General features: G+C 44.1%; 1 protein-coding gene across 7 annotated transcripts in view; it reads left to right on the forward strand.

Annotated features, from left to right (window-relative positions):
- KIF1C (kinesin family member 1C) overlaps positions 1-16,020 on the forward strand; it is a 73,070-nt gene that overhangs the window by 36,339 nt on the left and 20,711 nt on the right. For 4 of the 7 annotated variants that reach the window (XM_063449757.1, XM_063449762.1, XM_063449761.1 and 1 more), the window contains 10 exons: positions 1,353-1,475; positions 2,003-2,079; positions 7,953-8,132; positions 9,513-9,578; positions 9,663-9,841; positions 10,838-10,949; positions 11,467-11,544; positions 11,629-11,694; positions 13,518-13,593; positions 14,264-14,342. In XM_063449757.1, coding sequence (XP_063305827.1) covers positions 1,370-1,475; positions 2,003-2,079; positions 7,953-8,132; positions 9,513-9,578; positions 9,663-9,841; positions 10,838-10,949; positions 11,467-11,544; positions 11,629-11,694; positions 13,518-13,593; positions 14,264-14,342 — 1,019 coding nt within the window. In that variant the 5' untranslated portion in view covers positions 1,353-1,369. Of the gene's footprint in view, positions 1-94; positions 359-1,352; positions 1,476-2,002; positions 2,080-7,952; positions 8,133-9,512; positions 9,579-9,662; positions 9,842-10,837; positions 10,950-11,466; positions 11,545-11,628; positions 11,695-13,517; positions 13,594-14,263; positions 14,343-16,020 lie in introns of those variants that run through there. The other 3 variants (XM_063449758.1, XM_063449759.1, XM_063449760.1) reach the window with 2 other exon arrangements.

Raw genomic sequence — 16,020 nt, forward strand, 5'->3', positions numbered from 1 at the left:
AGAAAATCGATAGTCAGCATTTGGTTCACTCCTTATTGAAAATAACGTATTTATTCCATATTAAGGTAAATTCAAGTATATTGGCTGCATTAAAAGAAAGTGTATTTATACCCTCAGCTTTCCAAAAATGAAGCGGGTGGTAAATAAGAGATCAGGGTAAAAGATGATTTGTGCTTTGTTCAGCGTTCTATCTCTGTGCGGATGAATGAAATCAGACCTTTCATTACAAGCAGTGAGCAGCCATGCTTCCAGCCCTGCAGGGAGGATACAGTATGTGGGAAACCATTCATCCCACCCCACCCAACCCAACAATAGGATTTCCTGCAGCTAAACTGCTTCATAAGCAGAACACAAACTGGTATGAACTGCTCAACCTGTCCTCGGAATTATCTTTATCCCATCAGAGAGGGCGTCACTGACCCCATAACTTATAGGAATCCCTGTGTGTGAGACGCTCTCTTATCCCATCAGAGGGGGCGTCACTGACCCTATAACTTATAGGAATCCCTGTGTGTGAGAGGCTCTCTTATCCCATCAGAGGGGGCGTCACTGACCCCATAACTTATAGGAATCCCTGTGTGTGAGACGCTCTCTTATCCCATCAGAGGGGACGTCACTGACCCTATAACTTATAGGAATCCCTGTGTGTGAGACGCTCTCTTATCCCATCAGAGGGGACGTCACTGACCCTATAACTTATAGGAATCGCTGTATGTGAGACGCTCTCTTATCCCATCAGAGGGGACGTCACTAACCCTATAACTTATAGGAATCCCTGTGTGTGAGACCCTCTCTTATCCCATCAGAGGGGACGTCACTGACCCTATAACATATAGGAATCCCTGTGTGTGAGACGCTCTCTTATCCCATCAGAGGGGACGACACTGACCCTATAACTTATAGGAATCCCTGTGTGTGAGACGCTCTCTTATCCCATCAGAGGGGACGTCACTGACCCTATAACTTATAGGAATCCCTGTATGTGAGACGCTCTCTTATCCCATCAGAGGGGGCGTCACTGACCCTATAACTTATAGGAATCCCTGTGTGTGAGACGCTCTCTTATCCCATCAGAGGGGGCGTCACTGACCCTATAACTTATAGGAATCCCTGTGTGTGAGACGCTCTCATATCCCATCAGAGGGGGCGTCACTGACCCTATAACTTATAGGAATCCCTGTGTGTGAGACACTCTCTTATCCCATCAGAGGGGGCGTCACTGACCCTATAAATTTTAGGAATCCCTGTGTGTGAGACGCTCTTATCCCAGCAGATGGGACGTCATATAATGACCCTATAACTTATAGCAATCTGATTTTAGCGTTTTCTTTAATGCTTGTTTTGTTTCACAGAGAATAGCTGTGTGAAGATGGCTGGTGCATCAGTGAAAGTTGCTGTCCGTGTCCGACCTTTTAACAGTCGGGAGACCTCGCATGATTCTAAATGTGTGATCCAGATGCAGGGGAACTCGACCTGTGAGTATTGATTTAAACAAAAAAAATAAAACCACCAAAACCGCAACATGGTGATGGTTATGGTACTCAGTGTGCCATTTTCATTGCAGCCTTTTTTTTATTTTATTTTTACCTGTTGTGTGTAAAAGTCTTCGGAAAATATAAGGAGTTGGCTGAAATTGTCTGATTTCTATCGTTACAGCAGTCAGTCTTACTGTCCTTACAGAGGTTTTCGGAAACTGTGTGTGACTCACTTATTGTCTCTGTGCTAGCTGGATTTAGTCTGAGCTTTAATTAACTGAAACTGTAAAAGCAACATTAAATTTCCCTATAACTGCTGACCGTCACTGACACAGTACCAGGGGCGAAGACAGTCTATTAATTGTGGTAATGAATGGACAGGACTCTTTGGAGTGTGTTGCTCCCCATAAAAGAGGGTGACCCAGTGCTGGGTAGCAGCTCTGCCGTGCACAGCCCATGCTATGTAGTTAATGTGTCCAGCAGTGGTGATGGCTGTGAATGGTGACCCTCTCTTTGTCTGTTTCCAGGTATCACAAACCCTAAGCAGCCCAAAGATGCTCCCAAAAACTTCACTTTTGACTATTCCTATTGGTCCCACACTACGGTGAGTTTAGTGTGCTTTTCCTGGGTTAATCTGCTCCTTTCCTATTTTAAGTTGCCCTTCCGGTCTCCACCTTCCTTATCCTCTGTCGCATTCCTCTTTCACCTCCCCGCTGCTTTGCCTGTATTGTCCTGTCTCTACATGTATACACAGAGCCAGGCAGCCCACAACAATAGGATTCTGGTTTGTGGTGGATTAATATAAGAGCAGCATTAGGTTGTCAGAGTGTGGTATCATGTCATGGCCTTCTGGTTATCCCTGCAAAGCAATTATTGCAGTTTTAAGGGGACAGGGGCACTGCACCAGTTTTATACTGTTTTTGAAAGATACAGAGTCAAATACAAGGGTCAAATGTTTTTACATTGAAAATGACCAGATTAAGTTATGTTGCCTTTGAGAGCGTATGGTAGCCCAGGAATGAGAATTACCCCCATGATGGTATACCATTTGCAAAAGAAGACAACCCAACATATTGCAAATGGGGTATGTTCAGTCTCTTTTTGTAGCCACTTAGTCAAATATACTGGCCAAGTTTAGCATTCATAATTGTGTTTTTTTTAATTTTAACACACAAATATAAATGCTAACTTTGGCCAGTGCTTGTGACAAAGTGACTACTAAAAAAGACTGGACATACCCCATATTGAATACCCTGGGTTGTCTACTTTAAAAAAATATGTACATGTGAGGTGTGACAGATAATAGTGTTACAATGTCACTATTGATACATCTTAAAAATATATATATATTCTGAAACCGGAATTTCCTATTTGTACTTATAGCCCTATAACTTGCAATAAAAACATGTACACACTGGGTGTTTTTAAACTATTTAGCAGTTTGTCATTAGCTTTTGTAGATAAGTAAAAGTAGAAAAACATGTTTCGTTTTCCCCCTAATTTTTCACAATATTTGATTTATTATTAAATTATATGACATGATAGAAATAATGGTATGTAAAGAAAGCCCCTTTTGTCCTGAAAAAACAATATATAACTTTTACTTGTATGGGATCAGTAAACGAGAGGGAGAGAAATTACAGCTAAACACAAACACCACAAAAGTGTTAAAACAGCCCTGGTCCTTAACGTACATGGCTGAAGGATCCATTAAAGTCAGGGACGAGTCTTTTCCTTTTTTTTTTTTTTCCTAAAATGTGTGTGTGTAATTTTTATTTTTATTTTTTTATCAAAACTTGATTGAAAGGGGGGCGGAGCCTAATGCCGCACGGGAGCAGACGCCATTTCCCTGAGCTTTGTGTTGTTGTAACCTAATCCCGGGTAAATCGCAGCCATCTTACTACATAGACAGCAACAAGATACACCATCACCCGCGGCACACCCGGCGGACTCCACAGATGCCATTCTTTTTGCCACCGGGCTCCAAAACTAGACGCCGAGGCGGGAGGGCCTACCTCGCGGGCGGGAAACAGCGAGACGTCGAAGGAGGGCTCCTGCAATGGCACACACTAGATCCGGAGGAATACATCCTCGGCACTCCACCTAGAGGTGAGATGGGACACAAGGTACAAAAATTACCCCAATCAACCCCAAAACCCCACAGCTAGGGCCCAGACACCCCGGGAGGCCTCACCCCCACCATCACCACCAGAAGATGGGGACCCACTAGACAGAGCCCCTAACCCCTGGAGCCTTGTCAGGGCCCTCAGGACAACACACCTGCCTCCAAAAGTGACATCCAAGCGATGCTGACAGGCCTCCAACACAACTTAAGGCAGATGTGGGAAGCTGATCTGGCAAAGCTCTCTACTAAAGTGCAAGAAGTAACGTCACGAACTCAAGCGACAGAGGCCGAAGTAACAGACCTGAGACAGTGTCTCAACACAATGGAAGACAGTATACAACAACTGCAATCCACACAGGCAAATATGGCAAAACAAATAAACATACTTGACGACAGGAGCAGACGCAAGAACCTCAAAATCAGAGGGGTAAATGAGTCAATAGCGATAGAAGAGCTACCCCATTTTATTAGACGCCTGGTGGCCATGCTACTACCAATGAGACAGGCCAAAACGTTTGGGTTCGACGGGGTATACAGAATCTCCAAATCGCCAAAAGCTCCTCAGATAGCTCCTCGGGACCTCATCTTGCGATGCCACACAATGTCCGACAAGTTGGGACTGCTAGCTGCACTTCGTGGAAACACACCTTGCGAATTCGAAACGTGCAAACTTTCATTTTTCCAGGACTTAAGCAGGGCAACGTTGGTGTGGCGCAAAACAATGCAACCCATAACCAAGCCCCTCCACGCAGCAGGAATCGCTTACCAATGGGCAACGCCAGGAACACTCTGGGCAACAAAGGATGGACAACATTACAAGACCACTGATCCTAAGGATGGCCCGGCACTGCTGGCAACACTGGGAATCTCCCAACATGCAGAGAACTTAACGCAACCACCCAGTCCTCAGACCACAAGTACTACCACGACAAACCACGCACCCAGAGAGAAACGGGGAACCAAGAGCTGAGCAAACCCCCACCGGCAACATAAACCTCTCAAATATGTCCACAAAGACATATGCACATATCCCATACCTCCATTGTGTTTAACCATTACGCCTTACCTGTTACGAATACCTTTATGCCGACACACAGTCATACGATATGACACACCCTACACACACATCTCGCTGCTCAGAAGATATACAATCTCCCCTCCCCCCCCCCTTCCCCATGCCCCGGGGTCATGGGGTACAACTAACATAGGAGCCCGACCTCCCGGGATAGCACTACGCAACCACACAGAGACGCTCCCCTCAAGCAGGCACTTTGCCGGGTCAGACTAGATAAAGTACCCAAGCTCCTACATGACTGAAAGTCTACACCTAAACTCTCACTAAACGACTACACCTCACCATTAGACCTAGTCCAGATTAATTGAAGCAACACTAACCAGAAATCAGCACATTATACACCGAAATGGTCCCCGGCGAGCCAAAACCACTGAAACCCACGGACCAGCATCCCGATCACCTCAAGGTACCCGGCAGAGACACACTCTTACAGATCACTGCCCAGCCTAGACAACACTCTTACAAAAAATAAAAATAAATATATATATATGTGTATATATATATAAAAACACTCAACCACAACGACCCGGGCACCTCTATTCTACTGGCTCCACGGCTAACCAAGTGGAGTGCTGATACCCTCACCTAGACGAGTGGTCCACACTCCCTAACATCCAGACACACACCTCACTATAACCTCAGTCCACACTTATATTGCATTTGTTTAGTTATAATGTCACAGGGAACAACTGTTGTGGCTGTACCCGTCAGTTTGTTATTCTTTTTCTCGAAAAATAAAAATTAAAAAAATGTTTGACAAAAATAGATTTGCGGTGCCAGTTGTCCTTTTAATCCCTTCCTATGAGCTCAGCAGTGTTATAAAATGTTAATCTAAAATAAGTGGACAGGTAATTTTTTTGTTTTTAGTGAGCGCTTAATGGAATATCTGCAAGTTAATGCTGGAGCCTCAAATGGGATTTTGCGGAAAAAAAAAAATTATGGTTTTGTTAATTTTTTTTTTTCCCCTACAAATATTGGAATTCATTATATAATGAAATGGATGGAATCCCCACTGGAGTCTCTTTAAAATGAAGATTGTCATTGATTATCAGACAGGAGTTACTGATGTGTTAACCCTTTGCTGGGATCAGAGAGAAGAGGTCTAGTGGGTGATCAGGAGAGCTGTACGCAGCATGCTGCTAGTAGCAGGGGTCGCAGTTTGATGTCATCACAGCTGCTGTACAGCATGCACAGAGTGACCCTGTTAACCACTCCGCTACTGCAACTGCATGATCCGTTTTGTCTGCTGGCTGTGTTTGTTTCTTTATCATTCTGTATGATCTCTCATCCACCCAAACAGACAGTAAGTTTCCATGTAAGCGACTCAGCCCTTGCTGGAAATGTCCACCTGTTCGGGTGGTGAGTGCCTGCTGATCCTCATTCACTTCCCAGAGTGCAGGACTGGGCCGAGTTTCAAGTCACAGCCCCATCTCCACTCACACAATGATATCCCAGGCATGTCAGGTATTCACACCGCTCCCAGTTGGATTCCTTTCCAGTATTTACAGCAGCAAGAAGCCAATAACAAAAGGTCTGACCACTTCCCCTTCGCCTTATTGCAATATTTATCCATTAAATCAGTGGTTCCCAAACTTTTTAGGTTGAAAGCGCCCTTAGTATTTTTCCAAGGCACTCAAAGTCAACATTTCTATGTTGCATATATGTACAGCGCTGCGGCATTTACTGGCGCTATAGTGTAATGTACAGTGTTGGTGTTTGAAGGGGTGCTTGTATATAGTTATGTTTTAATACAGGGGTGTGTTTGTATGTGATGTTTGCCTTTGATTGCAGGTGTGTCTGAATGTAATGTTCACTTTTAAATGTGGACGTACATTTGTGTGAAGTGTTTGAGTGAAGGGGTGTGTTTGTATATTTTATTTTTGTTTGAATGCGGGGGTGTGTGTATAATATTTGAGTTAGATTGCAGGAGTGTGCTTGTATGTTGTGCTGGTGTTGGACTGCTTGTGTGTATGCACGTACATACACACACATATTTACATTCACATTAACACACGCATATAAATACAGACACATAAACACATAGATACACACACATCCTGACACACACAAACATTGATACCTGCCCACACACTGACACAGATGCACGCACCCTGACGCACATACACAGATGTGTGCGCAGACACAGAAGCACACTGAGATAGAGGTGTGTGTGTGTATATATATATATATATCTATCTATCTCTATCTATCTATCTATCTATCTAGAGAGAGATCTCTATTTTCTCTCTATAATATGCGCATACTCATACAAGTGATTTAAAAACAAAAACAACAAAAAAACAAAAAATCTCTCCAGCCACCCTCCTTTCAGCTTACCTTATGTGCCAGGAGTCCTGCTGCTGTGGGAGTGAGGAGCCTGGAGCTCTCCCTGCAGGATGCTGGGATGAAGTGACAGGCTGTCGCCTCCTCCCAGCCGGTCGACATTACAGGGGTCTGTTCGCAGTCTTAAAGGATCGTGGCATCTGACCGGGCCCGTGTTCAGCAATAATCTTTCCCCGGTGCTGTAATCATAGCATGGGGGAAACATTCCGCAGCACCCATGTGTGCATGTCGCCCCGCCCCAGGGTACCGAGGCACGCAGCATTAAATGGTAAACTAGAATTATGATGGCTCAAATGGCATGCTATATTTCACAACTGAATGTTAAATGAGCATTGTGATAGACCAACGTTATACCGAAGAGCTACTGTGTAAGAACTGGGCAAAAAAAAATAGATAAAGAATATCTGTGCCACGGAAGGAGGGGGGGCACTAGCTAGAAGAAAAGGTGGACAGGTATAGTGAGAGGATGGGAAGTTACAGAAAGAAGGGGCCGCAACATATCATTAAAGTACTCAAGATTTCACTTGGTTTGTGGAGGGGCCAAGGGGGGCAGCAACATGGGGAAAGAAAGAGTAAATACAATATTCACTGACGTTTATTTTGCGCGCGCACACACACACACACACACACACACACACACACACACACACACACGCATTCACTGACTTTTCTCACACACTGACCTTTCACTCACTCACGCACGCTCACTGACCTTTCTCACAGACACACGCGCATTCGCTGACATTTCTCTCACACACACACTCACTGACTTTTCTTGCGCACTCACTGACCTCTTATACACACAGACCGACACACATTCACTGAGCTTTCATCAGACATTATGATTTGTCCCTTTGATTTAGCATTGAAGTGTACTCTGTATTCTGTTTACCAATACATATGTTAACTTATTGTTTCTTTTTTATTGCCTCAGGAAGAGGATTCTAACTTTGCTTCACAGAGACAGGTGTATAAGGATATTGGAGAAGAGATGCTCCTGCATGCTTTCGAGGGCTACAATGTCTGTATTTTTGCCTACGGCCAGACTGGGGCTGGCAAATCGTACACCATGATGGGGAAACCAGAACCTGATCAGCATGGCATCATCCCACAGGTACAGCAGGAATGTGGGTGCAGTATCTGATCCAAACTTAGGGCTAGTGATTTAGATCATCCCACAGGTACAGCAGGAATGGGGATGCAGTATCTGATCCAAACTTAGGGCTAGTGATTTAGATCATCCCACAGGTACAGCAGGAATGGGGATGCAGTATCTGATCCAAACTTAGGGCTAGTGATTTAGATCATCCCACAGGTACAGCATGAATGGGGTGCAGTATCTAATCCAAACTTAGGGCTAGTGATTTAGATCATCCCACAGGTACAGCAGGAATGGGGATGCAGTATCTGATCCAAACTTAGAGCTAGTGATTTAGATCATCCCACAGGTACAGCAGGAATGGGGTGCAGTATCTAATCCAAACTTAGGGCTAGTGATTTAGATCATCCCACAGGTACAGCAGGAATGGGGATGCAGTATCTAATCCAAACTTAGAGCTAGTGATTTAGATCATCCCACAGGTACAGCAGGAATGGGGGTGCAGTATCTGATCCAAACTTAGAGCTAGTGATTTAGATCATCCCACAGGTACAGCAGGAATGGGGATGCAGTATCTGATCCAAACTTAGGGCTAGTGATTTAGATCATCCCACAGGTACAGCAGGAATGGGGGTGCAGTATCTGATCCAAACTTGGGGCTAGTGATTTAGATCATCCCACAGGTACAGCAGGAATGGGGGTGCAGTATCTGATCCAAACTTAGAGCTAGTGATTTAGATCATCCCACAGGTACAGCAGGAATGGGGGTGCAGTATCTGATCCAAACTTAGGGCTAGTGATTTAGATCATCCCACAGGTACAGCAGGAATGGGGATGCAGTATCTGATCCAAACTTGGGGCTAGTGATTTAGATCATCCCACAGGTACAGCAGGAATGGGGATGCAGTATCTGATCCAAACTTAGGGCTAGTGATTTAGATCATCCCACAGGTACAGCAGGAATGGGGTGCAGTATCTGATCCAAACTTAGGGCTAGTGATTTAGATCATCCCACAGGTACAGCATGAATGGGGGTGCAGTATCTGATCCAAACTTAGGGCTAGTGATTTAGATCATCACACAGGTACAGCATGAATGGGGGTGCAGTATCTAATCCAAACTTAGGGCTAGTGATTTAGATCATCCCACAGGTACAGCATGAATGGGGGTGTAGTATCTGACTGATCCAAAGATAGATGTGCTGGTGATCTGGGCCATCTTGACACAGGTGAATCCACCTAGGATGTTTCCTTTGAGCAGAATGTGGTGTATTAGATCAGATGTGACTAGTACCGGATCATGCCTTGTGTGGGTCAAGGAAGACTATAGTGAACAAGGGGAACCTGTAACAGTAACAAGCCCATAAAGTCCTGGCTGATGCTCTTTTTCTTGCAGTTATGTGAAGATTTATTTGCCCGGGTGTGCAGTAATCAGAGTCCAGACCTGTCGTTCTCAGTAGAGGTAAGAAATCGTGGCCCCGGCATGTCAGGATCTCCCTGACCTTCCATACCCCTGTGATTTTACATATCTGTCCTCTAAATTTAGGTGAGCTACATGGAGATTTATTGTGAGCGAGTTCGGGATCTCCTGAGTCCAAAAAGCAAAGGAAACCTGCGAGTTCGGGAACACCCCATAATGGGGCCATATGTGGAGGATTTATCCAAGCTTGCAGTGACCTCGTACCACGATATCGCTGACCTCATGGACTGCGGTAACAAGGCCAGGTAACTGCTAACTCAATCCCCTCCGTTTCGGGTATCTCCCATTGTTAATGCATGGATAATATGGGTTGGAGACCAATGGGGACGTTTCTTTCTCTGGACACCAGGAAGTAACTGGGATTTCTCAGCCCGTAATGACTTACCATTGTTGGAAGTTCAAACACTCATCATATCGTATAGTCTGCTGAAAGGTGTGTGGTATATGTAGTCCAGGATTTGCTAGTGGATTTATTAAAACAAATAAACAACCTAATTGAAGCTGCAGTTTCTCTTTTTGCAAAACCATTTCATTCACGTGTTTAGTTGAAACTGGAGCTGAGACGCTGTTCTAGAAAGCGGAGTGATTCTACAACAATACCTACAGCGGGAGAATATGCCCTGTGACCTCACTCGGTAATGGAGCTTGGCTTATAGAAGGCCCTGTGATCGCACCACAGAAGTTATGCTGCATTTCCTGAAAATCCACAGACAGTAGCCTTCTTTCTTTTTAACCCAAACCCTTAACCTCTCCCACTGTACTAGTGGAATCCACTTTAACCCAATGACCTATCTTCTGGAAATCTGTTGAAATTCTGGTACTTACTCCACTATGTCAGTTCTGTTGTCTTGGTCTTGCGTAAGAGTACAACATGGATGTCTATGGAGGAGCCTGCGAGACCGAATTTAGATGTCTACATTGTCATTGTTCTTTCCATGCAATCTGTATGACAGTGGTGGGTGGAGAACCCAGCTCTCTCCTTGAAATGAATAACGTGGAATTGTTAATTATTTATCTGTGCGGCGGCCATGTTGAGGTTAATCTATGGGTGCCATGGAGGGCTCAGTGAACATGTGTTGGATGCCATCCTTTCTAATACAGAATGCTCATCGTACCTACAGAAAGTTGCGGTTACTTTGTAAAGCCATCAGTACCGTGTGAAGGCGGGCTTAAAACAGATTCATGGTCTGATGACAGGTGCCTTTTCAAGAGCTAATTCGCTCTCATTAATTCCTTAATAGGACAGTCGCAGCCACCAACATGAATGAGACCAGCAGCCGATCCCACGCGGTGTTCACCATCGTCTTCACGCAGAAGAGACATGACGAAATGACCAATCTAGACACGGAGAAGGTGAGAGGGTGCACAGGCTGCACTGTAACCGCACAACATTAGGTATAGAATATATGTACGGTAACTGCTTAACCGCATTGATCAGTGGTTCCTACGCCATTTTAGTGGATCTTCTCTGGAGGGAATAGACGAATCCTATCCATTCCAGCCTTGGGTCACTGATATTAAACAAAAAGTAGGTTTAGTAGGTTTACAAAAAGTAGGTTTACATAGACGATTGACAGAGAAGGTTAACCCCGTAAGGACCAAACTTCTGGAATAAAAGGGAATCATGACATGTCAGGCACGTCATGTGTCCTTAAGGGGTTAAGGACACATGACATGTGTGACATGTCAGGATTCCCTTTTATTCCAGAAGTTTGGTCCTTACGGGGTTAAGGGAACTAGACTGACAATCAGGGAGTGGAGGGCAGAGAACACATTAACATATAAATACAAAGAGATTTCTTCACTAAACAGCACATTGAAACCCAAACAAGCTGTGACTAGAGCAGATTTGTCCAAATCTCTGTTGCAGGTCAGTAAAATAAGCTTGGTGGATTTAGCTGGGAGTGAAAGAGCTGACTCTTCAGGAGCTAAAGGGACGAGGCTTAAGGTAAGTGATGGTGCCTGGTTCTGACTGTGCTTAGCAACACACGGAGCTCCCAAATTTATTCCAAACTTTGCCTTTCTCCCCCAGGAAGGTGCCAACATTAACAAGTCCCTCACCACCCTGGGCAAGGTGATTTCTGCTCTGGCTGACATGGTGAGTATCCGTTAAATCAGTGCTGTGAGTGGCTGTATACCTGTGACTGTGATGTGGAGTGCGCAGGCAACTAATAGGGAAATATGGTGAGCTGTGATTTGGGGGGCGGTATATACCTGCATCGGTCAAGGTGGAAGTGAGCCAGATTAAATGACACAAGATTTAGAAAGCTACAGAAGATAATGTGGTGGGGGAATTGTGTGTATCTGTGTGTTATACATTTAGTGTGTGTGTATCTGTGTGTTATACATTTAGTGTGTGTGTATCTGTGTGTTATACATTTAGTGTGTGCTTTGAATTAGTGCAGTGAATGTATGTTGTGTGTTGTATAGTTACTGTATACATGCTGTGTATTTGTGTACTCTGCTATTATTATTATTGCCATTTATGTAGCGCTTTACAATATTATGAGAGGGGGGATGTAACTATAAATGGGACAATTGGAAGAAAACAGGAACGATAGGTTGAAGAGGACAGGAAATATCAATCAAATAAGGTGGGAGTAAAGCAGAGCTGGAGGAGAGAGCAAGAGACACAGGTGTGTAAGGTAGAGGTTACTCTGGGAGTCCATAAGCTTTCCTAAAGAGATGGGTTTTAGGGCACTTCTTAAATGATTGAAGACTAGGGGAGAGTCTGATGGCGGTAGGCAGGCTGTTCCATAAGAAGGGAAGACGCCTGTGAGAAGTTCTGCCTGCATGAGTTGGCTGTACGGGTGCAAGCAGCGGTCAGGAGGTGGTCACGGGAAGAGCAGAGGGAACGAGGAGGGGCATACCTATGGATATGGAGCACTTTAAATTGACTCCTGTAGGAAACAGCCAATGAAAGGACTGACAGAGGGGTGAGGTGTGAGCGAACCGGCTGGAGAGGAAAATCAGTCTGGCAGCGGCATTCATTAGACTGGCGGGGCGATATGGCTTTTGGGAAGACCAATCAGGAGAGGGTTACAATAATCCATGCGGGAAATTACTAGATCATAGACAAGCTCCTTGGTAGCATCTTGTGTAAGAAAGGGGCGGATGCGGGCTATGTTTTTAAGTTGGAATCTACAGGATTTGGCAACATACTGGATGTGAGGCTCAAAGGTGAGGCCAGAGTCAAGTAGGACGCCAAGACAGCGCGCTTGCAAGGATGGACTTATGTGGATATCACTGACTTGAAGGGAGAGCGAGAGAGGAGGATCGGTATTAGGAGGAGGAAGGACAAGGAGCACAGTTTTAGAGAGCTTTAGTTTCAGAAAGCGGGAGGACCGTTCTATGTATTTAAATGATGTCCAGATACCATGTATGGGTATGTCTGCTATATATGGCCCTTCGGCCATCAGAATAAAGATGTAAGAGCCCACACCCTATCACAATAGTAGAAATGTCACCATCTTGACATAATCCCTCAGTCTGTAAAAACTCAGGCCAGGAACTAGCCATGAACGGGTTAAATCTAATGAAGACTATCATGTGATGCTTTGATTGCAGGAACATTATTCATCTTTGTGGACAGGATCCATTTGTGAATAATGAATGTTAAAATGGAATGTAAAAACAAGTCTTATGTTTTAGAGATCTGAAAAACTGCTTACAAATGCAAACCTCTATATAAACGTAGTCATGGCATTGTCCAAATCCATTCATTGAAATAAACGCAGTGACTGGCATATCTCCCCTGTGACATTCAGCTTGTCTTGTATCTCTTTCTCTAATGCTGCACAGGGCGCTGGTCATTGAATGGTAAGTGTCTCGCTGCTGGCGCCTTTTGATGATGTCATGTGATGGCGCTATTACATTTAGAGCCAGGAATAAGATTGTCTCAATCTCTGTTCATTCTTCCAGCAAAGTAAGAAGAGAAGATCTGATTTCATCCCTTATCGCGACTCTGCACTGACTTGGCTCCTCAAGGAGAATTTAGGTGAGTCCGGGTGGGAGTGACACCTTGCTATCTGTCCACGTATCAATATATGTGATAATGGTATCCAGAGCTGTGTACAGGACATTGTCCTTTTCCTATTCTCTAGGTAGAAATGGGTGAAGTGCGTTTACCATACTGTAATGGATAGACTCCCTTTGTATTCTGCTAATGTTTAATGGAATGCAGAGCAGCTAACCTATAATACAGTGCAATATTAATCTTTATTATTAATGAATTCTAGATAAACCTCACTCACAGTATAGTGGATACAATTCTATGCCCAGGTGATTATGCAGGCTTAAATGTAGTGAGCGGAGGATAGCGAAGCCCTCAAGGGTCTTGTGTTGTAAGACGATGAGATTCAGAAAGCTTCAAATGTGTAGGCCCTCTAGCAAGGATCTTCATTAAGAGGACTGAAACCTTGGCAGCTGGTGATTTTTAATTTATTGATATATATATTTCTGAGTTTACTACAAATATTTGTTTCCCTGGAGACGCAACACCCGCATGGGCTGTCCTGCTTATTGATGGTAGTTCACAGAACATGACTGGTCTTCATCACTCACAAAGAAAACTGATGTAACTGTAACTTGTGGTTGTTCTCCCATTAACTGGCGATAAGCTTGCTATGCAATGCACACATTCTGATCTTGTCGTTTTTCTGTCATAGGTGGGAACTCCCGCACAGCCATGATCGCTGCTCTCAGCCCGGCAGATATTAACTACGAAGAGACGCTCAGCACGCTCAGGTACTGCTCTACAGAAGCGCTATTTCATATCTTCCCAAAAGGCTTTGCATGCTGGTTACATGTGAGGTGTAACCATACCCCGGGCATTTGATAGATTTTGGCCTACTCATGCCGTTTTTCTTTAATTCAAATCTTATAACTTTGGTTAAAAAAAATAAAATTACAACATTTTGCAGCTTTCTGTACCTTTAGCCAAGCTCCCTCTTTTCCCAAAACAGCTTCCTTATTAGCTTTATTCTGAACTGCTATCAATCCGCCGCACTGACGATTAATATCCATGTATTATCTTTGGATGTGGTGGCAGAGGCAAGTTAGCAGCTCGGCTCACTCTGGTCTATAATTGGCTGAGCTGTGTATTGTCATGCTGGACGCTCTTACTTCCACCATGTTCCCATGCAGCTGCTCGGAGTCCTGGGGGTGCTGCAGGAGTCTCCCTTGTTGTTGGCAGCCTTCGCATTCAGTGCAATTACTGACCGCTGCACAGGTGAGCCATTTTATGGCTATGCCTCTCATTAAGAGGTGATCATGCTTGTGATGTCTCACGCATGTTCCGTGGTCATGAGATCGCAAATAGCGAATCACAGACCTCTTAGGACTATTTAAACTAATTTTGCAGTTATTTGATGCCCTGTTGTGATTTCCCATTGATTTCTCTGTGTATTTGACCTATGACTTGTCTCACCGTTTACCTTCTCTCTGTACTGCTGACCATCCCCTTGTCCTGTTTATTTTTACGTTAAGTCCGCCCATTCTAAGGTCCGGTGATATGTTGAGGGTTTACTATTCTTTACTTTGGTTCTGCGTGGTGGGTTATAGACAATCCTGAGAAGCATGTGCTCAGGGAGGAAAAACAGCATGAGTAGGAGGACAAATCCTATTAAATGCACTAAAGGAACGGTTTAGGCACCAAAACTGTTTTAAGTGAAATAAAGTTATGGGGCCAGGAACAAAGTCTGTGCTCCAGTGCTGGGTCTGCAGCCCCATTTGCCAAATAATGCTTTATGCCAAGTTAGGCAACCTTCGGCACTCCAGGTGTTGCGAACTACATCTTCTGTGATGCTTTGACAACATTATGGCTGTAAGAGAATTATGGGAGATGTGGTCCAAAGCATCTGGAGTGCAGAAGGTAAGACAATAAATAGCTTCCCATTCACAAATACTGCTTGGAAACAAAATAGGCCGTGCTTCATTAGATAATTTTTTTTGAATTATTCTCCCATTGGTGAGGTTTATCCACTAAAGAGCAAGTTCGTCTAGTGCTCTACAATACACAACGTTCAGATTCAGGCTTAATGTTTGTAATTCGGTTTACAGTTCACTACAGTTTGGGGTTTAGGTGAATAATCTGAATGGCTGGGAACTCAGCTGTGAGTATTCTAAATGTCCAACTTGGAAGTGTTTGGTGAATATGTAGATGTATTATGAAACGGGTGTCCTCTCTGCAGTTTAAATCCAATATGTGGAACCTCCTCCTAGAACAGCAGTGATTAGAACCCTGTGACACGTTTAGAAGGTCCTTACAGGTTACTAAGATAACATGTCCTTACAGGTTACTAAGAGGAGTCTGATGCATTATAAATTACATGATTCCCCATTACCAGCAGCCAATATTCTAAAATGAAGGAAAGGAAAGAAAAAAAAAATGGGTATTGCTTATAAAGAACTATAATTTGTGTAT

The sequence above is a fragment of the Pelobates fuscus genome, chromosome 3 (assembly GCF_036172605.1).
Source record: "Pelobates fuscus isolate aPelFus1 chromosome 3, aPelFus1.pri, whole genome shotgun sequence".
Taxonomy (NCBI): domain Eukaryota; kingdom Metazoa; phylum Chordata; class Amphibia; order Anura; family Pelobatidae; genus Pelobates; species Pelobates fuscus.